This window comes from Micromys minutus (genome assembly GCF_963924665.1).
Source record: "Micromys minutus genome assembly, chromosome: 19".
NCBI classification, from domain to species: Eukaryota; Metazoa; Chordata; class Mammalia; order Rodentia; family Muridae; genus Micromys; species Micromys minutus.
Genome location: NC_137954.1, coordinates 14,333,936 through 14,356,842, shown reverse-complemented (window position 1 = coordinate 14,356,842; position 22,907 = coordinate 14,333,936). Strand labels below are relative to the sequence as shown.

Genomic DNA, 22,907 nt, shown 5'->3' with positions numbered 1-22,907 from the left:
GTATTTTCTAAAAGGCTAACAAATTCTACAACTATCTCCACATGTGTCCCTTGTGAGATGGGCTTTGTCCAGACATTCTTATAAGTAAGAATGAGTTACTCAATATAATATAATATAATATAATTTTTACAGTGGCTAATAAGGTACCATTCCCAGTCCATTTGTGAGATGAATTTCTTCAAATGCTTGCTGGGGGTTGAGGAATATAATCCCAACAGAAAGATTCTGTTGGCTTTAGATTTGTCTTCTGAGAAGAACCTTTCTCTTTGGTGGGAATATCAATTAAGGACACAAGTCCTCTGACCTATGATTTTCTGGGAGAAGGTGTTGGAAGAAGGATAGTAGAGAGAGTTTAAAGACACCAGAGAAGAAAAGGAACCACCAAGTCATGGAACATGAGTCTGAAGATAAACTGCACCTGTCACAAAGGTGGGGTGGAGACTGAGTCTTCCTTAGAGGAGATAGAGAGGCCCTGTGGTCCTATCTGGAGCTTCAGATCTAGGAAGTAATGATGGGCTCAACAGTTTTCATGAACATTATTGTTAGGGTCACACTTTTGGTCTACAGTTGACTTGGACTGAAGTGTACCTTTGGAGCTCTTTGGACATGCCCATGTTAGCTTTGGTCTAGGGTCCAGTGTAATGAACATCTTATTGTTCTCAATTCCCTATGTTTCGATTTTCCTAGAGGAGCTATCAAGAGGTACATGACAGCCTCTTCAACTCATTACACCTCTTAGAAGTCCTCCATATTATAAGGAAATACAAAGCACAAAAAAGGTTCTTGGTGCTAAAATGTGTTTCAATAACTAGCAGACCCTCAGCAAATAGAATTTTGGTCAGGGACACATCCAGTTCAAAGTGCTTTGCACACTCCTACTGTTACTGGAGCAGGTAGCTCTCTAGTGAGTTGCAAAGATGTATTCTCACTGTGTTGGAGTCTTCACTTTGAGTAGTGATAATGTTATTAAAAGGGATTAAGAGTTATACCACTGCATAGAGAAGACAAAAATAGAATACTGTATGAAGTACTTGACATCTAGAGCTTACCAGGCTTCACACTGGCAAGACTGCTTCCTGAGTCAAGTGTTCAAGTCCCATGTCCAAGAGGAAGGGAACCTGGATCTTTGGCAGGTAAGAAAAAGCCCACAAGTCACATACATGGCCCTAGACACTGTTTCCTATGCTTAGAGCTAATGTAATATTATGACTCTCTTGTCTCACATATAATGGAACTCAAGACAATGGCTCCTGCTAGAAATAGTTATGTTGGACTCAGGTCTCTTGGCTTCTCTTCCTGATGCTATTCATTGCTTGAGTTCTATGGAGTAGACAGATTTGCCTACATATCAAGACATCCCACCAGAGAACAGCCCTGCTGCCAATGTCTTTCTTTTATTGCCACTGCCCTGAGCTTCCTTGGAAGAAAGATCAGTACCTCCTCTCAGCCCACAAGATCTGTTTCCTCAGGTGAACAAGCCTTTGGGGGAGCATCTAGGATTTGAGACTTCCTCTTGGCACGTGGGTCTGCCTGAGGTTGCTGGAATCATTTGGTCTGCAGTACAGTGCTGTGCAATGACCTTAAAGGATATTTTTACATAAATTTTTCAGTAGAAAACATAAATAAATAACAACGAGGCACAGCACAGTCGCTCTTTGGAGAAACCAAGCAGAACTCATTAATCATGGACAACGGGACTCTTTGCTGAACCCAGGGACAGAGTTAACTTGGGCCACAGCTGCCACTTTCAGAAAGGACTGTATTCTCCAGAACTTGGCAGCTAAAAAAATATTTTTTAAGTCCTAGAGAAGTACTCCCTGAGTTTCAAATTCCCTAAAACTGTCCAAAGTCTTCTGTGGCAAGTATGGTCCCTACTCTAGAGAGTCACAGAGGTTGGGTGGTTTGTACAAATATGGCTGTCCCCCAGTTTCTGCAGTTCTCCCAAATGAAGACTATTCCTTCACAGATAGACTTTTTGCTATTTATTTGCAATGTTTATTAAAATTCGAACAGGAATTCCTCAAGGGGCAACGTCAACAATGTCCACTGTAGTATCGACGATAACAGTAAAAAGCAAAACAAACAACAAAAGAAAACTAGACACAATCTGAACATGGACAACCACAAATGGGGGCAATTAATAAACGATGGCATAGTGACACGATATGACCAGAAAGGGTGGAATAAACCTGATTGTGCCCACTGGAGGATCTTCAAGACACATATGAAAGGAAGCAGGTTGTCCAGCCAAGAGAAGAAACACTGTGATACTATGGTGTCAAACAAAATAAACTGCAGCTAAACCAAACGTCAGGATTTGACATGAATTTATGTATCTATAAAAAAAAATAAAGAGGTGGCTTCAAATCCTCTTAGTGGTCACTTCTGGGGAGGAGACTGGGGTTGGTCAGCAATAAAGTGAATTATTGCCTTTTCTGTATGATTGTGCTTTTTGAAAGGTAGCCATGTATACTTGTGAACGGAGAGACAGAAAGACAGAGAACGATACAGAGACAGAAACTCTGACAGAGAGAGTGAAAAAGAGGGGTGGGGGAGGCACCTGCCAGTTACCATTTGAAAAGATCCCCCAACAACCTTGTTTGGTGTTGATAACTAAGGGAAGATGTTTTCCCACCCAACACTCAGCCCTGCCTCCAGGCCTTCTGGACCTCAGCCCTTCTGAAGATGCTTCTCACTTCTCCGTCTAATGCCCTAATCTATATTAGATTATCATTAACTATTTATAGTTACATCGTGTAGCTCTTTAAGGTCATGATGGACAATCCTGGAGCAATGACGTTACCCAGAAAAGAGATGTTTGTGGGTCTCTTGTCCATAGGACAAATGGCTTCTGCTGGTCACCTGAAGCTCCTAGATTTGTCTCCCCACCCCCACCCACAACATACACCTTGCTACCTAGGGTCCTGCTTTGTTGAGAGTTTCTAAATCATGGATCATTCCAGTTAGGATCGGTGCCATAAAGAATGACTTCAAGGGGTCAGAGCTAACAGCCTTGGGCTGAAGCTTATGGTCTGATGACTCTAAAGGGAGTAGCTTTCTAGTTGGAGTTGACCCCAGAACAAACTCCTGTGTACCTGACCGAGGTGAAGCTTGATTAAATCTCCCACCACTTCAAGTTTCTAACTTCTCCTTACAGGACAATTTTCCCCACCCCCTGCTGATGCTAAGAAGATCAGCTCATGGTTCCCCTCTCCCCTCCTTTTTCTCTGGCTGGATTGGTTTTGTGTTTTCTTTGGGCCATCACTGAAGTGGATGAAAGGCAAATTATAGCTGGGAGAGGCCCAGGGCTCTGCACAATTAGAGAGAGGAGGTGTGTGTGTGTGGGGGGGGACAACAAGAAAATCAAGTCCACACCTAGCAATCTGCAGCTTGCTTCAGAAGTGCGGCGACAGTGCAGACAAATGAAACCTTCAAAAGGAACCTCTTTTCATCACAGTTTACAGAAGGCCACAGTGTTTGTGCAGAATAGCCACAGTCAGTGAAGAACATGAGAAACACAAACTCCAGACCACCCCAGCTTGGCTGGGCGTTGGTGGTCTGGGCTTGGCGGACCAGGGTTGAAGTAAGAATGTACATTTAAGTCTTTAGTGAAGACCCAGGTAGGGGAAAGCACAGGGAGCACTGGGCCTTGGAACCTGCTACCTATGACTCATGGACACATAATTCTGTAACACTGATAATTGGGCTAAGTCTGCAAAGCACACAGGAATGTTTTACTGGTGAAGGTACTGAGAGCGTCATGTAAGACTGACTCATGGCTGTTGCCATCTTCCCTGGAAGAAAGAATACCCCTCAAATAAGTCTTGGCACTAGGGTCAAAGCGGGATACTTCCCATAAGTGCCTCCAAAACTCTTAGCAATGCCAACAAAACATAAGTTCTGACTAATTTAATTCAGCCTGGCACATACGGTCCTCCTAGGTCATCGAAGGCAAATGTGGACTGAGTCTGGGTCCTTGTTGGAAATAAACACTTTGAGAGGCTTCCATTTTGCCTTTTGCTAATAGGAACCAACCATTTTAGGCCGGCCAAATGTTACTTAGACAAAATGGGTAATTGTGCTTGGCACAGGGAAAGCAGACAATGTTCTAATCATGACATTCAGCTCTGTGCTCCTGCAGAGGACAGATAATGACATCTACCCTGGGCCATCTGTACTAGCAGTACCCTGAGAGATCTGAGGAGCCAGGCTTCCCTTTGCAGTGCTAGGACAGGCTTTATACTGAAAAGTGCTGAATCCTGGGTCTAGGTTGTGATAAGACCTAGCAAGAGTCAGGACCATGGCAGAAAGAGGGTGCTCTGGACCAGTCTCTTCTTGCAAGACTGTTTAGAAAGAACATTCAATTTCTTAGAAAAATCTCTGGGGGTGACACAGTAAATCCTCTCGTGACAAATTCTTGCCTCCCACTGAAAAACTCAAAGCCACGTGGAAGTTGACTTTCCCATAGATGCCCTTCTGCCCTACAGAATGTCTCTCAGTTCGGACACCTACCACCACCACATCACTGTGGTTCACAGAGGTGGACCAGACCAAAGCACACAGAGCAAGGAACTTGTTGAATGAGATCAGAGTCTTGAGTAAGTCTCCTCAGCCTCAAAGCTTTTACAGAATGTTCCTTTTGTAAAAGGACAGCTCTGGGTGTGTGCCATCCATCCCTTTCTTTCCATCTTTGGTCCAAAAATGAAATCTTGACCACCTCCAAGCCCTGAATATGTTACAAGTTCCTTTCCCCTTGCTCCAGGGACATCCTTCATAAACTAGAGATCAGCGTCCCTCAGGAAGTAATAATTTGGTAGGTATGGGACAAGAGGTCACCATTTCTTTTCCAGAGGAAGGGCCCTGCCTCTGTGGAGCTGAACATACCATGCATGAGAGCTGCACCCTCTCCCCAGGGGCTAATTTGAAAGGAGATTCCAGTGTTCAGGGATTTGCCATCAAGAGAAGTTTTGTGGAATCACATTGAGCAATTTAGCACTTAGCAACTTTCATAAAATCCCACACCAATCATGAAAGTTGGCTCAGCTGCACAAATTGGCTAAAACTCCTAACAAGCGGTTATGGAAATAAAAAGAAAGGAACACTGGTGTTCACCCTCAAGGAGAGAACATCCCTCCCTCCCACACAAATGCCGCACAGTTCAAAAGGCAATGTGTAAACTTTGGAGACATCAAGCTTCTTCCTTCCTTTCTTTCTTTTCTTTTTTTTTTTCTTTTTTTTTTTTTTTTTTTTTTTTTTTTTTTTTTTCCAAAAGTGTACGTCAGCTTTGTTCTCACAGGCGAAGGGGCAGGGAAAAAAAAACCCAGATGATTGTATAAAAATATCATTTTATTACATTCCACACAATACATTTTCAAATAGTTTCCAACATCCACAAGTTATTTTGACACACAGGCAACTGAGCAATGCAAGGGGTGTCACAGTTATCGGGAGGGGATCAGAACAGGAAGTAAAAATCTTTAGGTTTTCTTGTTTTGCTGTTCTTTGGTAGATTTTTGACCTTTTAGGTGTTTGCTTGCCTGCTAGTTTTTATTTTCATGATAGGGGTCTTTTAAAAGATGGGGCATCAACGTCAAAAATATCACTGGATATCTCCTATTATGGTTTTAATCAAAAGCAGTGGGACAGGGGAAGGGATGACTTCCTTTTGGGCATCCTGTTTTGTCAATGGCAACGCTACACTTGTTTTTTTCTTTTTCTGCTTTTGCCCGCAATAGGAGACAGCAGCTGCCAGCCCACTCTCAAGGAAGGGCTCTTGTGAGGTGTCTAGCAGGTAAATGCTTTCTAGACCAGCTGGCCCTTCACCTCATTCACTCTTCCACATTCTAGCCGCTGGTATCACTGCTTTGTCTTCCGAGAAGCGATGCTATACTGGTGTATGCGCGTACGCATCTGTCCAGTCCTGTTAGAGTGACACTTTCCTTCCTTACAGGGTGTGCAGTTTTGCTTTCTAAAGCAACAAGGCATGGCATTGGACGCATGAGCTGCCATTTAGATAATACTATGAAAGATGTTGGAGTCCGGGAAGCAGGAGAGAGAGAAGGCGGGGGGGGGGGGAAGATTGATTGATTGATTAAGCATGAGTCCTGGCTGAAGGTATCATGGAATTCACCATCTTCTCATCTATGACATGTCCCCAAATATGCTGCTGCATGGGACATCAGATGAGCGCAGAGCAAGTTCACAAAGGGGCTGCCATTTTCTTTTAAAGAGGAAGATGCCTCAACTCCTCTCCTTTGCTGAGCTGGACTGATTTTCTAGCTGTGGTTTTCTGATGCCTCCACAGGGCTCCTGTAGGAATGTCAATGATTTGCAAGGAACGACTGCCCTAAATGCTCAGCTAGTGGTGAATAAACAACTCTGCTTCAAAACAACAACAACAACAACAACAACAGAAACCCTTGGTGACAGGCCTGGTTCTCTCAGCACTCTGGACTGTCACCCACCCTGAGCTCATGTTTCCTTCTCCATATTCCACTGAGGTAGGATACCTCAAGGTAGCCACACACTAGCCTTTCATCTTTTTTCTTGGCAGGGCTGCTGTAGCTGAGACAGAATAGCCCTTTGAAACAGAGGAAGAGTGGAAAAGCAGTGTCCTTTCAGGAGGATGAAAGGAACCAGATGCAAAAGCGGAGAGTGTGCTGGAGGGACCTATCTGGCTACTCTGAAAGAATGCTGAACAGAATTGCCCAACCTCCCAAGCAATAAAAAGAAAAAGAATCATTAGTATTTTGTCCTTAGACGGTGACTGGAGAGTCATGTGACCAGGCAAGCATGTTTAGAGAACTGTTTGCTTTTCAAGAAACTTTTTTTCTGGAAAGTAGAAAACAAATGGCTCTAAGACTGAGTCCTAGTATACTTGGGGGCTTCAAATAGACACTTTGTTACAATGAAATTGACTTTGCTCTTTAATTCAGCCTTTGCACAGTATCATTGGGAAATGTCTCTCTGACTTCTCTCCTGGTGGCTAGTTTGGGGGAGGAAATGTAGGCGGCCATTGATGGACCTTTTCCTTGGTATCTTCCCTCTGCCCAGGCTCCTGCTTCTGCCAATGCCAGAGCAGCCTTGGGGGTGTATTCAGACCAGCCTTTGGGGGTGGATTAGCCAGATGTCATGAGTACTTTAACAGGCAACACACGGGTTCCTTTCAACAAATGGTTCCTTTCTATTTTCTCATAATATTTAACTAAGTCAGGAGGACAGCCACATACTTCAGTAGCTATAGGTTCAGGCACACATTAACACCATGAAAGGAAATCAAATAACCCCCTTCCCTCATATTTTACAAATGCTATTACAATGACCAAAATAATACCAAAGAATACCTTCTTCCTCAACCCCATCCCACGTTCCCTTCTACCGTCCCCTCCTGCTCGAAATTAAAACGGACTATTGAGTTTCCATCATCCCAGGTGTGTTATTCTTTATGACTTAATTTCACAACTGGACCGTCAGAGCTAAACATTCATTATGAACTTTTTATTCCTCTTCGTTTTTTTTTCTTTTTTCTTTCTTTTTTTTTTTTTAAATAAGGCAACATGAGACACATTTGCTTCAGGGCTGGAAGTAGAGATGACTCCATGCACCCAATGGCTGTTATCTTGTTGACTTCAAAGACATCAGGAAACGTAACAAAAGGGGTCATGTCTGAGTGCATTGGAGGAACCATAGTCCTGGGTCAGGTGGCTTGGGTAAAGCCACATTGTATTCTGAATAGTCTATTTTTTCCAGGTATCTGGAGATGACAATGACAGCTGACAGAAACCCAGCCAGAGCTAGATAAGGCAACAAAAAAGCTCCAATCTCTTCTCCAAGTAAACAAAATGTGTACAGTATATTATTTTCTTGAAAAGTACCCCAGAAGAAGTAACACAAGAGGAAAGGGGCCCCTCTCTACACACACCCACACACTCCCCCCCTCCACAGTGAATCAGTCTCTCCCTCACAAATCCAACACACACACACACACACACACACACACACACACACACACCTCTTCACATGGGAGTGTACTGTGTACATACATACAGGACCAGGCGCCTCTCTAGACACCTGGCAGCCTGCCCGGGAGAGGAGGGATAGGATAAGGCAAGGGGAGAAAACAACAGGGCCTGTCTCTGGAACAAAACCAACAGGGCCTTGGGTTGTGAAGTGCTTAGGGGCGGGTCTCTTCTGGGATTCCAGATGCAGCATTAGAGTTGGGTTTAAAACCATTAGAAAAACGGGGGCGGGGTAGAAAGGAATAAAAGAGAAGATTAAAAAAGGAAAGAAGAAAAGGAAGAGATGATAAAAACAAACAATATCAGAGCAAAGAGAAACAGGAACCAAGAACCACAGAGAATGGTGGGGGGGGGGGGGTTAGATAAGAGCACTCAGGGTTTGGGGACCCTGGAGAGAGATGTCTGAGGGTTCACACAGAGACTAGGCGAGGAGAAAAAAAGTGCAAAATCGAGGCAACGTGTTTGCAGTCTTTCTTGTTTTTTTGGGCGCTGTTCCTGCTTCGGCCCTCAGCAGTGCGAGCCCCGCTCTTGCTCTAGCTTAATGGTTAGAGTGGGCTCGACCGCCAGAGGGGCCCCGTTGGTGTAGTGGGAGGTTTTGTAGGTGATGGAGTGATCGGTCTTCTTGGCCGCATAGTGGAACCGGTGGTAGTGGAGCACCAGGGCCAGGACGACGGAGACCAGCACCAGCACGGCGCCCCCGGCCGCCATAACGTAATACCAGTAGGCTGGGATGGGCTGCACGGGCACCGTGTCCACTGTGGGCTCGGTCCCTGGCGGGAGGGTGCCCCCTGGGGGAGAGACACAGAGAGTGTTGCTAGGCTGAGAGCATGCGGACTCATAAAAGAATCAATTTAAAAAAATGAAATAAAGAAAAAAAGAAAAGAAAGAGAGAGAGAGACACATGTGTTGGGCCATACAGCAGGGGTCTGGGGACTCAGGCGGTACTCGGCCTTCATATATATACCAGGCCTTTTATAATCTGCAATCTTTCCTCTGGTCTCTCTATGCATCAGGTACTTTAACCCATTCTACAGGTGAGGAAACCGGCTCAGAAAGGTTCAATCGACAATTGCTGCTCACCTGGTATTAAATACGTTTCAACCAAGAGTCCTACCCTTCCAAAGCTTCCTTTACTATTTAACCAGAATTACTTTACCCTGTGCAAAAACATTATATTTTTCTCTCTCCTCTCTCTCATTTCTCCTCTCTCTCTCTCTCTCTCTCTCTCTCTCTCTCTCTCTCTCACACACACACACACACACACACACACACACACACACTGATGCTGCAGTATTTGATGATATTCAGATTGGTGAATTTTACAAGAAGGTGGAAAAGCCATATTTGGTGTGGCTGGCCAGAGTTCTCAACAATATATTAATTAGGCTGGCTAGACTTGAAGGTAAATTCCACTTTGGTTTGCCAAGGTTTCTGTGCCCATTGAAATCAGCTTGGTCTTGTCTGAACAGGTCAATTACTACTGTCAAGCAATGACTAACTCGTCTTCATTTTTTTAATTGGATGGAGGATTTTAAAAGCAGATTGGATAAGGAGTTGCAAAATAAAAAGAAAATAAAAAAAATATGAGCACAAAGCAATAAAGGAGAGTGAGGGGGAGGGACCTAGCGAGGCTCCTTCTTAACCGTGGAAAAGAGCAGGGAGAAGCTGGGGGTGGGGAGATTTAGGAGGCATCTGAGTTTACTGGCCAGCCTCTGGTTGCCATGGAGACACTGTAGTAGCGGTATGCTCAGGGTAACTGGGGGGAAAAGACTGGCTTGTCTCCCACTCCATGCAAAATAGTGCTACAACTTGATTCTCCCAAAGATTTACATCAGACGAGATTCTGGCCCAGAAAGGAACTAAGGCGTTTTTGAGCTTGCTAAAGGCAGACATGATCTTTACTTCTGAAAAAAAAACGGTGTATGCTTAACCTATGAGAAATGCTTCCCAAGCTGCACTTCCTTTGCTCACAGGGTGTGTGCCGGGAGAGGGACCGAAGAGCTGCCGAATCACAGCATCTATTTTGTGGACCCACCTCTGCTCACCACGCAGGCTGGGCCTTGGCACTTTTCTTCCCTCCCCACCCCCACCCCCACCAGAATTAGAGCTCCTGTAGCAGAGGAAGCGAGACTCAGCTCCACCTTCATGCTTTAAGGTGCCCTGTGATAGCCTTATGAATCAAGTGTTGAGATGAAGCTACGCCCCCCAGTCCTCAGTGTTCTTGATCCCCAGAGAGTGAGTGGTACGTCAGACCTCTTCACGAGCGAGAGGAAAACACGAGGATTTTTCTTGGAAAAACCAAGGACGCTGGTCCATCTTGCTAGTTCTGACTTAGTGCTTCCTTCAGTTTGGTGATTCCCCTTCCGTCAGGGTGAAGTTTCCTGGGTGCCTTGTGGGCCACCAGAAGTCCCACAATGTTGGAGGAGCTTTGGCCAAGATGAGTTGCCTAAGCACACAACTTGATAACCACATCTGTATCTTTAGGGTGAAAAGGACCCCGTTATCCTAGGACTCCTAAAGGCTGTTTCTACTGCCATATCCTCTCCCACGTGACTGCATGATGCTTCCTTTCCCCTAACGTGTTTTCACCTTCTTTTGTCTGTTGGTTATCTTGACACAGGTTTTCACTTTTTAGCAGAGGCTAGCCTGTAATTTACTATGCAGCTAGCTTTAAACAATCCCCTTGCCCCAGTCTCCCAAGGTAGGAGCCACCACATGCAGCTCTGATTTCCATCTATTAATTCCATCATTTCTCTCCCCTCCCCCCATTGGTACTAAAATTAAGAATTTTGTATTAAAGAAAACAAAGTACTGAAAATGGTTCCTTGAAGCGATCAGGTTGCAAGGCACAGTCAGCTGATGCCGGGAGTCCTGATTCAGGTCACCAGGAGTGTCTGCCGCTTGGCAACCACCCTGCTCCTGGATGTTCCTGTGAGCTCACAAAGATGTCTAAGTGCCTAGAGTTCACCAGAGCCATCTTTCTTCTCTTGTCAAGTGCCCCTTTGGCTAAGCTTCTGATTCTGGTTTGCAGCATTATGGGGGCCATCCTCTAAGGAGGTTGCAGCTCACTTGACAGAGAAAAGGCAGGTGGCAAATTAGGCAACTGAGCCCTCACTGAAGTGCCTGACCACAAAGGTAGGAACTTGTTACAGCCGCTTCTGTTCCTCCTGCCACCACCTGGCCTCAGGATAAATGCTTTCTGTTCAAAGTGCTAGAGCTGGGGGAGGGAGGAAGTGTTTCTGATGGGAGACAGCTCGGGGGCACAGTGGGAAGATGCTTCTTCCTTCTGTAAGAGGCTAAATCATGAAGTGGGATCAGATAGCAGCATCAGATATCTGAGCGGTCATCTCTCCACCTTAGAGCTGTGCCTGGAAGACATCCCACTACACGTGAAAGACTCCTCCTTACCAAAGGACATATACACAGGCTGGACCTACGCCTCCGTGCACATATGCAGCAGATGTGCAGCTTGGAGTTCCTGCGTCCCAAATTGGAGCAGGGGCTGTCCCAAAAGATGTTGCCTGCCTGTGGGGGAATGTCCTTTTTAGCTGGCCTGCCTTGTCTGGCCTCAGTGGAAGAGAAACTTGATGTGCCAGGGTGGGGGAACACTCAGGGGAGCCCCCACATGATTAGAAGAGGAGAGAGGGGATGGGGGAAAGATTGTGGAAGGGGTAACTGGGAGGCGACAGTAAGCAGAATGTGAAGCAAATAAGGAAAAATAAAGGACTTCTTTCCCACCAGAGCCCTGTTGTCTGAAATTATCAGCAGGTACACTATGTGATAATTTGAATGACAAGAGATTCTTTGTCTTGACCTCTTAAAACATTTTCCTTGGACATGCGTTTGGAAAAATAAGAAAACATACTATATAAATTTGTGCTTATAACCCGAGGGACTTAGAAAGAGAGGCTGTGAGCAGCAGTGCCTTCCTTATGTTCCCAACAGAAGGGAGTTAGGAGTTTAGAAAGAGCTTGCAGGCACCAGAAGGTTTTCAGAACATTGTCCAGCTAGAGACTTGGAATCTGGCTCTGCCACAGCCTTGAAGGGTTATGTGCGCATTAGGCTGTGGTTTGCAAGTTACAGGAAAAGGAAGGTAATAAATCAAGCAGGGTTAAATCTGTGCTCAAAACATCTATCCAGTAATGGGAGGAAACCCAATAAATGCCAGATGGATGGATGAGTAGACAGATGGATAGACGGATAGACAGACAGACAGACAGACATAGATAGATAGCATGGCATAGGAGTGACTTTTCGACCAATGTTCAGACTCCCTGGGAAAGGCTGATTTTCCACTAGACTTCACGGGACAGCTCTCAGAGGGAAGTGTTTCTCACTCACAGTGCCTGTGAGAAAATTGAAGAAGTTGCCTGGGCATGAGGAGCTGGGGTTTGGTCTTATCCACCCCATGTTTCCTATGATGTGACCAGCCTCTATTGTCATAATTAAGGAATCCTGGACTGGCTACACCAGCCTGTGAGCAAACATTGTAGATGAGCCATCAACCTTGTCCAGAGCTGCAATGCCTGCCCCAACTTTCCCCTTGACTGGTTTTATGCACTCGCTCACAAATCTCTTTTTTTTTCCTTTTCAGTTGGAAAAAAAATGTTTTTAATTCCTCAACCATTTTTTATTAATTTCTACCCCTCCCCCAATTCTCCACAAAGTTTTCTCATTGTCTGAGATAATGAGAAACAGATACTTAAATAGTCAATAACTCCAAGTGCATTTGCAAGGTTGAAAAGCCTCCCATCTGCAAAAGTTCTGAACTCCCAGGAGAAGAGAAATGTGAAGGCTAAGAATTTGGGATTTGAGAAAGAAATTCTGAGAAGTCACACATGGGAAAAATGAAAAGAAATCACCTGATATGTAGTGAGCCTTCCTTGCCTGTTTATATCTATAAAGAGTGTCACTGACTTACTGAATAATTAGGAAAGGTGGCTTTGAGAACAGTGACAATGGCAGATGTTTTCAGAGTGTCAGCTCTTAGTTCATGGGCTTTACGTGAATTGTCCTTATTTTCCATGAGTCTTAAATGGAGCATGTGAGGAACTAGGAAGACTAGGAAGACGAACCGTTTGAAAACTAAGGAAGAAGGCAAAATAACACAGAGGGAAATCTCCCAGGCTCTCTGAAGAATCGCTTACTGCTGCTGAGTGACTGAGCCAAACCTGAAACCAGGCATACAAAATCCTCAGCTAACTGCAGCCCATTATCCATTTTTATAAATAAAGTTTTATTTGAACATGACCATTTGTTTACGCACTACTTGGGGCTGCCTTTGTGTGTGCCAGAAAGGCTGTGTGTACTCCATAGCCTGGGATATTATTATCTAGTCTTTCATAGTACAACTTTGCAGATTTTGCTCTAACCAAGCAAGGCAGGAACCGGAAGCGGCTGTCTCTCCCTTTCTGCCTCCTACTCTGTCTGAACCTGTCAGAAAGTTGGCATGATGCAGATTCACCATGAGGGGGAAAAAGCAAGCGTCTCTCACAGCAATGCTCATGAAATGTCACTGGGACCTGGAGAAGCATCCCAAAGGAATGTTCTGAAAGGCACCAAGGGTTGGTCTCTCTCTGTACCTAAAAGCTGTTTTATGCTGCAGGCATAGGGTCCTTCACATGCCGGCTGAGAATGAACACATCAGAAGGGACAGTTGAGGTGAAATGTTTGTTCCATCTGAGGAATTACACAAACACAAGCAAAGCTTGAATCCACTAGAAAAGTTTATGGAAGCTGGTGGAAGAATGTGACCAGCCTCCTGTGCTCTTTAAGGGGATGCTAAAGTTCAAAGTAGCCCGGAGAAAAGGTCCTTCCATTTGCTGGACGAGCAATTGCAGAGGTAGATTCATTAGAGGTTTTTCAGGGAGCCTGCAGAAACCTTGGGGACTCCCCATTCTGTCTTCCCCCTTTGCCTACCTAAAATGACTCTACAGTCAACCCCTTACTGGCTGAGGCAGACACTTCTCATCCTCTGGAACTTAGGCTACATCTTAAAACGAAAGCTTGCCAGGCTGCATTGCTGGAGAGAAACACCTTTCACTGCCCCCTTTGACAGACTGTCCTGGCAGTCGCTTAGGGGCACTTAGTGGAGATGTGCCCTGCTTCTGTGCAGGAAGAGGCTGAGTGTGCAAGCAAACTTCACAAACTGTGTCCTGTGGGCAGAGAAGGTAGTCAAGCAGCGTGAGGTGGTTTCACACATCTCTCCCTGACCTCTGCTCTGCAACACCTTGCCTCAATTAGGCTGCTGGAGACGGGGGTGGGGCAATGAGGAGGAGTCTCACACCACTGCAGCCTGCATATCTGGAGCCCTGGTGGCTTTGGGTTTTAGTGTGCTTTTCTGATTTCATCTGAGACTCATGCACGTGGACTTTTCTCTGCTTCCTCAGAATCCCTCCGAAGAGACAACACTGTAGAATAAAATGATGGGGGCTGTCCAGTCCTGTACCCAGGGTTGGGGTGTCTTATTGGCAGGCAAAGTTTTGGAGTGGAAGGCAGGTTATGGTGGTGGAAAAAAGAGATATGTAGTAAATGGCAGATAGGCTGTAGGATCCCAATAAATTAACTCAAAATCTGAGGCATGGAGTCAGGTGCCAGCCTGGCCTCAGCTTTACCCTACGTGTGTCTCCCTCACATCAATTCCCAGCCTTATCCACATATCCACCTAAGGATATCCACGGGACAGCCTGTGATGATCATTTCTCCTGGTTGTATCAGGATGAAAATTGGGGGGGGGGATGGGGGAAAGCAGGAAGCCACACAGTGGAAGCCAAAAGATGGAGAACAGTATCAGAATACACGGATGCTCCTTTTAGGGCCCTTAGTAAGAAGGTGGTTCAGGGGACCATATCTTAGGAACACCTTCATAGTGCAACCCTGCCTAGGTCTCCATGATTTCCAGCAGGTGGTCTGTTCCTACTGCATTCAAAACACAGAGCCTCCTGCAGGAGCAACAGTAACTGGTCTCCACCACAAGCTACTGAGAATATCCACCTGGTCAAGGGACACAGGATTCTGATTGTGGGCATTATACATTTTACTGGCTTCTTGCTTGCTGCTTTTTTTCTGAAGAAGAAAAAAAAGCACCAAGCAAGAGGGAACAATTCATCACCTTAATTATACTGCTTTTCAGTCTGTTCCCCCTTCCCTTTATATGCGGGTTTTCATTTGTTAAAGCTCAAGCCTTAAGAACAAAGGTACATGACGACACCATGTTTATACCCACAGCTTCTCCGAGCAAGCAAGCGAGCGAGCGAGCGCACCCAAGTAGCATTGTCTAAAGCATGACTCATCAACGACAGAAAGATCCTTTTAAAAGAACGCCAGGCAGGACGAGACCGTGTTTTCACTTTCTCTGCCTCCTCTTCCTCTGTAGTTTCTCTCCCACACTAAGTCACCTCCAGGTACACACTCTACACGCACACAACGCTACATGCACACAACAAAGCAGAAAGCGAGATGCCATTTGAAAAAAAGAGACAGAGATGGAAGCCAGCTTAAGGCGGAAAATGAAAGATGCTTCAAACTAAGACAGATGGAAAGCACGCATCAGCCCAGGTCTGAAGGCCACTTTTGCGTTCCCTTAAAGATCCACCAAAAACACACTAGTCTCCTGCAATGAACAGAATTGCCTTTGCCGCATGACTAGTGTATAATAAAAAGAGAATCAACCCCAATTCTAAAGGCACAGAAGCAATGCAAAGGCGGTTGTAAGCCGTGCTCCCACATCAACTCTCGGTACCTTGCCTGCCCAAATCTGATTTGACTCTGATTCTCTGCTTTGAGATTTTATGTCTTGAGCAAGAGACTCCCACTGTCCTACCCAGGAAGAGAGCAAAAGTCATGTCTCCCAAGTGGAGACCATTTGTCTGAGTAAAGACAGAGGCATGAGAGAATGTCCTCATGCCGGGCTCCAGGTTCACCTGGCTAGTACCCAGGAGCACCACAGAACATGTCGATGTGGTTGAAACTTCTAACTCCCACTGTGCTCTTGGCTTCTATGTTCTTGAGCCAAGTCTCTGCCCACTAAGACTTGGTTTCCTCCTTGCCATGTCTGTATCAGTGAGTCAATGATTAAACTGGAGCCCTGTCTGCACAGCCCCAAAGCATCGAGGGCATACTGGGGGGGGGGGTCTTACCTTCAAGCCACTGAGCCCAGTGTTTATTTAGCCTAAGTGCACACTTTCCACTCACATGAGACTTTATTTATATATATTTTTACAGGCGAACAGGCCTGGGTGTGTAGCCTCGTGCAGCGCAAGACTTCGAGGAGAGAGCGTGTGCTTGGTTTGTTTATTCTCTTAGAGAAGTGCAGCCCTCAGCCGCCGTTCTTGTCAGTCACGACCAGACACAGTACGTGCACAGCTTTTATAGCAGTTACTGGCCAGATTTGAACTGGCCTTTCAGGGAGCTTTGAGGCTCAACAACCCACAGAAAGTCGGGAACAACCTTCTCTTCCCCGGCAGAAAAAGTATGCTGCATCCAAAGGTTAGAAGCCAGCTGCAGTCCAAGCTGTTGAGTTTGCACCCTAGCTTTCCTTGGGGGGCTCTTCACGAGCAGCAAGATGTGCACACGGATACACAATATTTCCAAATGTGGCGGAGAAGCAGCAGAGAGGATAAGAACCAGACATACACCAGCCCTCTGTTCTACCACTTCCCCCATGTTGACTGACTTAGAGCAAGGGCTGAATGGCAGATTGGGCAAGAGGACTTGGATTTGGGGAGCCTATCTAGGTGTCAAGCCGAGGACCCATCTCTTTCTAGCGAGGAGCTGGACAGATTAATGTGAGCGGAGGTAAAATGTGGAGATATGGGATATACTAAACGGGGAGCTTACTTCCAAAGTGCTGTCACCTAGGTCCAGCCTAGGCTGCACAAATAGTACAACAGTCTTCTCACAGTCCCTCAGGGCTAAGCCCAGGGTGAGGGTCTGTGAACGCTGCAGTTGGCTGGCTGCGGGGAGCACTTAGCACTTGGAGCATCCCCTGAGAGTTCAGTATTAGAAGTTGGGCAGCATCAGTAGCCAGACTGACTGTGGAGGGTGAGTGTAAACCCGATGCATTTGAAAAGCACACATGTAACCTTTGCTCCAGGAGGGAGGCCCTTGCTTCTTTTCTCGGATAAGGCAAGCACCCCAATTTCCCACTTGTTTGCTTTGTCCTCCATTTACTTTCTTAAGGAGAAAGTGTCCCCTTTTGGCTCCTAGCCTTGAAATTCAGCTCTGACTCTGGTCAGAGAATGTACCTCCTTCTGAATTCGGCACCCTTCCTCTGGTTAAGATCACAGTCCTCGCCAATATCTTCACTTAGAATGCCTGGTACTACACCCCACTGAGGGTTAATCTTCCCACAGCCTCTCCTTTCTCACCACTCCTGCGTTTTCAACCTCATTGCTCCCGAGTGGACAATGCACGGCTCAAAGGTTTATCTGTAACCTATTTGTCTCTATTATAGGTTTCTAAACTTTAATTAAATGAGAGGATCTCAATCCCGGGAATCTATGGGTGTCGCTGCCGCCACCTAGTGGTGAGAAAGTGAAGCGCTTGTTTTCTCCTGCAAGCTTTGTTAAATTGGGAGTTACTCCTCCCCACCACCACCAGCAAATTCATATCACATGGAAAGAGAAAATGTCATGTAGAACAAACTTTCTTTTTACCTTTAAAATCCTCACCTGCAAAAGCTGAGATGGGTTCTGAAAGAAAAAAAAACAGAAAAAAAATTAGCTAAAGAGAAGGAATGAATATGGTACAATTGATTCTGTTAGGTCATGGCAAAATACTACAGAATACAGCCCACCTCTTGCATGTTTTCTAGACTGTGCCTACCATCATCATGGGGCTAGAGTGACTAGAGAAGATGCTCAAGTTGCTTTGGAACAAAAAGTCCTTTATAGAGTAACAGGTACCCAACATACTGTAATCAGCCACTTACCACTGATTACTTTCTCAGACCTGGGATTAGTTTTAGATGCCCAAGTCCTGAGAATTGCCTAGGGGGCTGGGGAAGCTCATGTTGCTTCTGACATCACTAGGCACAGACACCCAAGGTCCAAGAAAAGCACTTGGTAACCTACTATAGCAGCTCTGCCTTTTCAGGATTCCTTTTCTGTTTGGGGAAAGTTCCATGGGAAATCCTCAGGGTAACGCCTGCTTCAGGATGAAGCCTTGGGCAGAAATGTGTGCATTTCAGGAGGGCTAGCTCTTAGCACTTCTGACCGAAGAGATAGTGAGGGGTGTCCTTCATATGCTGGTCCTCTGGTATATGCTATGCCTAATCCTACAACTCTAGACTCTTGGGCTTGAAAACGAAATGTACCATTTGATTTCTTATGGCCTAATTTTCCCTGCAGTTCATTCACGTGAAAAAATGGTGTGGGTAATTGTGTTATCATTCTTCTACAGCACGTGTACCATTTTTGCCCACCACCCAGGGCTCCCATTAGATCCATCAAACCTTTCCAGCATGTAATTCTGACTGGCAGCCCCTCTTATCCTCTGGCATTTTCTTTGCTTAAAAATTGGAGTCTGATGATGGGGTCTTGGCACCCCGTATTTTCACAGACTTAATGCACATCTATTTCTGATTGGGAGATGGATGTATAAACCTTCACCTCCTATCAGAGCTCTTCCACCCGCAGCCCAAGGCTCCACCAAGCCCACACTTCTCTCGCACAAACAGGCAAGGCAGACCTACTGGGAAATGTTAGGACAGTGGTTGCTTCCTTTTGCATATCCAGCCCCTAATGTTCTATGTGAAACACGCACGAAGAGGGAGGAAGTCATGAAGGAAGTCACGAAGGAAGTCACGTACCCATGCAGTTCTCCAGTGGCACATCGGTGCTTATCCGAATGTCGTCGATGGAAATCTCTCCGGATCGCCCCTTCCCTATCACTCCCTCGAACACGATCTAGAGCCAGAAGGACAAGAGCCACGATTAATCTTCTTGCTTTATCTGGTGCAAAGACTTCCAATTTTCTCTTGACAGCCGCACGTGTGTGTGTGTGTGTGTGTGTGTGTGTGTGTATGTGTGTATGTGTGTGTATGTGTGGTTGTGTGTGTGTGTCTGTGTTTGTGTGTGTCTCTGTGTGTATTTGTGGTTGTGTGTGTGTCTGTGTGTGTATGTGTGTGTCTGTGTGTATGTGTGTATGTGTATGTGTGTTTGTGTGTGTGTGTGTGTGTGTGTGTGTGGTTGTGCCTGGCACACATCTGTGGATCACATGGCTACATCTCTTGAGATCTTAATTTAAAAAGAGTTAGTTCAAATTAATTACATATTTGAGAGGATAAAAAATATAACAAGTTGATGGCCATTGTTGTCCAGTAATAAGAATAAACTGATTACAAAAGGATCACATCCTTGAGGGGGAGGCTGCTGAAATTTCCCGAGCTCTTTCAGAGGTTCCTTTCTCGTAAATCCTTCAACTGCTCAGCCCAGAGATTTGAAAACTCAGTGGACATGAGCAGGTGATGGTAGGGAAAGAAACCAGCCTTTAGGTGTGGATTGCCTTCTGCACGACCTCTCCTTCCACCCTGACTTCCAGATGTGTTAATACAACAGCGGGGGGGGGGGGGGGAGAATTTACTCTTCTATCAACGATTTGCTGAGCATCTACTATGTGATGGGCACACAGATGAGACTGTAACAAAATCTAGTAAGATAACAGCCCCGCCTGGAGGAACTCAAACAAAGACAAAAACCAAGACAAAAGAACCTCAACAGGTTCTTCCTGATGCTGTAAGTTTAATAGGTGGGGGAGTCAGGTTGGGGAGCGGGGGTCTCTGCACGCCTTGTGAGTCAGAAGTGAGTGGCTACAGCTTGCACAAGGAAGCCCCTCAGCTCTGTGGTCTTTAATCACTCCTCATTCTCGCCCTCCGCAGGTTCTGTCTGCAAACGAGCACATGTCCTCTGGCAAGCTGAAAAGGCAGTTGGCTGCTTCACTAGCCATCTGTTGCTGCTCTTTGTCTGGGGAGGAGCAGGTTAATGCTTTGGCTGGTTCTCAGTCACCTCGTCCACAGTGTGTCTACTCCTACCCAAGATGTGCATACAGATGTGTGAGCCCAGCATCTGTGCCTCAGGCTCTTGCTCCGAGGGACAGAGATAATAGAAGCTGAGAGGGAAGCCACTTGTTTGGGGCTCTCGGGTCTGCTGACCACAGATGGATGCCTGTCCATCTATGTCCCTTTCTGGATCCATGCTCTCTGGAGCAGGTCTGGGAGGTTACGGTCACAGCCTCCTTCATTCTGAGCTTTCCACTGCCTTGGGTGTAGAGGAGCTATTTGTGTTTATTTCCCTGGCTTCTGGGTCCCTTTGTCAGCCTACCTGATAGCAATCTAAAATAAAATGGAGAGAAGAAACATTTGTTGGAGAAGATTTCAGCAATATAAAAGGCAATAGGAGGAACAAAGAACCAAGTCTGGGTGTAGAGATAGGCACATTCTGAATAACAAATAAGAGTGTCATTTAGTTGCCATGGCAACTAAAGAAACACAATGAAAACAGTGGAGCTTAACAACGTCCCTTAAAGATGAATGGGCAAGGCTCTTTGAAATATTGGAATGGATCACAGTGATCCCCTCGCCTCTTGTACACCCTGTTTTCTTCCCTTGACTCACCTGATACTCCATGTCGTAGCTGGGCAGGATGATGCGGCCGTGCTTCCATTCGCTGCCCTGGTCCTCACGGATGACCCAAAGGAGTTTGCTTTCCTGGCTGGCTTCCCGAACCACCTGCAGAGCCACCCCGTGGCCGCCCATGGCTTGGTACTGGAACTCCATGCACACAGGACTCCGAGGCAGGTGCACCGGTGGGCTGATGAGCCGCCCATACTGACCCTCTCGTCGGCCATCACTCTGTAGTTTCAAGAAGTTCTTGTCATCTGGGGGGAGACCATCCAAATGCAGGTGGTAAATGCTTGGGAAATATACCACTTCATAGCTGTGGTCTCTCCATCAGAAAGAGAGACAGGAGTTGGGGGTGTTTTCATTGTTTTGAAACATGTTGGGTCTTGCTATGTAGATCAGGCTGGCCTTGAACTTACAACCTTCTGGCTGCTGCCTCTTGAGTGCTAGGACTACAGGTGTGTGCTACCATGCTGGGCTCTTTTCTGAGGCCCCTTTTGGACTCTTGATTCAAATGCTCTGTCCTCTTGAAGCCCTTTCTTCAATCCCTAAGTTACACCGGCCCCACTTCAGATCCCTTGCGTGTCATGTCTTTCGTAGACACCTTTTGGGGTGGTCAATTTCAAATCCTGGCTGTGTACAGACTTGTCTCTTCTGCCTAGAGTGAAAAGGCCTGACCCATGTCTTACTCATTGCTGGCTTGCCCGAAGGGCCAATGAACTGAATTCCGGGGGAACAGTTTATAGGGTGAGGTGGCTGCTGGGTTGGAGTGTGCCTGGCCGGGTATTGTCTGGTCGGACACTGTCCAAATGGAAGACATTAAAAACCTTCTGCCTCTCCCAGCATTGCTAGGTGATACCTAAGCCTCAGTAGCTACCATGAAGACACTCAAGTCAACTCCAAGCAGATCAGGGATGGGGGTAGCTGGCCATCCCACTTTGTTCCTGGGCTTGGCCTTTCTCAGTCAGCCACACACACACAGCACCAATGGTTGAAAAGGTATGGCCATTATCACTAACAAAGGCTGTGTCTTTCACAGAAAATATACGTGTTCTGGGAAATTAAGAGCTCACTGTCCAAAGGCTTCAAAGATGGCCTTCTTGGCAGACTGGGTTTACATCCATCCTACACTTATGCAGAAGGCTGAGCTCTTGTTATGGTTGGCAGCACCAATGCCTCAAGACACAGGTCTGGAGATGGGGAACTCCAGTTTGTGTGCAGAGACCAAATGCTCAGAGAAGGAGGAGGAGGAATTCCCATGACCTTGGGCCCTGAAGCATGGGCCGTGGTCTGCTAAACTCTGCAAGTGGGACTTTATATAACCAACTTAGAATGTGAGAAGGCCAGACGCTTCAGGTTTTGTTAATTTGATGCTATGTTAGTCTAAGCCACAAGCACAGAGGTTTTCCAGTCAGTGGGAATAGTGGATACCTTGGGTTTGCTGGAGAAGGACAGCCTAGTGTTCCAGAAGCCTGGGTCAGGACCCTCTCAGGGATGAGGATCTCTGATTCATTGCTGTCAGACCTCTTGGCATTATCTTGTTTGGTGAGAACTAAGCCTATGACAGAGCCTCCACCGGCGGGCCTGTTCAAGGCAGAGATAAGGAAGGGGAGACTGCCTCCAGAGCAGAGCTTTAATGATGAGGTCTGGTGAGGAGGAGATGCTGATAACGTCACCAGACACTCAGTGATCTTCCAGCCCTCTGTTTGCACATCAGGCCTTCCTGCTACCGCTATTAATGATCATAATTACAGCTCAGATTTGCATAATGCCTTTCAGGTTACAAAGCATACTGGTATGCAATATGTCACCTCATCCTCTGTATGCCTGTGAGCTAAGACTTCCTAATTTTCCTCTGCACATGATGGAGAAACCAAGAAAGGTGAAAGAGACTTGTCCAAGGCGAAAAGGCTGGTTCAGAGCTAGGTAGAGCCCAGGCTTATCTGAGGGATCCCATACCTTCCTACAGTAAACTCTTCAGCTAGCGTCTTGCCCCAAATTCTTGCAATCCCTCTCTGTCCGAGGCAAACCTGCTTCCCTTCCAACCCCGAGCCTACTGCCTCAGCCTCACTGTGCGTGAAGCCTCTCGTCCTCCCTCTTCTGCACTTATTCAGACTCTTCTGACAACTCTTCTAACCATTCTGGCACCTACAATAGTCACCCCCACTTTCCTAACTATTCTCGCATTTGTTCAGTCCACCCAATCTTACCTTTAGAATGGGTTTAGACTTTTCATGGTGAGTACCTGTCACTCTTAACCAGGTCATGTG

At 46.2% G+C, this 22,907-nt stretch overlaps 1 protein-coding gene across 2 annotated transcripts in view; it reads right to left on the bottom strand.

Moving 5' to 3' along the window:
- The window catches only part of NRP2 (neuropilin 2), a gene marked incomplete at its 3' end in the record, with an annotated part of 113,776 nt that overhangs the window by 12,790 nt on the left and 78,079 nt on the right, over window positions 1-22,907 (bottom strand). Inside the window, exons 13-16 of one of the 2 annotated variants that reach the window (XM_080932924.1) lie at window positions 20,632-20,894; window positions 18,829-18,925; window positions 17,690-17,710; window positions 8,526-8,806 (exon numbers count right to left, since the gene is read on the bottom strand). In XM_080932924.1, the coding sequence (XP_080789050.1) occupies window positions 8,526-8,806; window positions 17,690-17,710; window positions 18,829-18,925; window positions 20,632-20,894 (662 nt within the window). Of the gene's footprint in view, window positions 1-8,525; window positions 8,807-17,689; window positions 17,711-18,828; window positions 18,926-20,631; window positions 20,895-22,907 lie in introns of those variants that run through there. The other variant, XM_080932923.1, reaches the window with a different exon arrangement.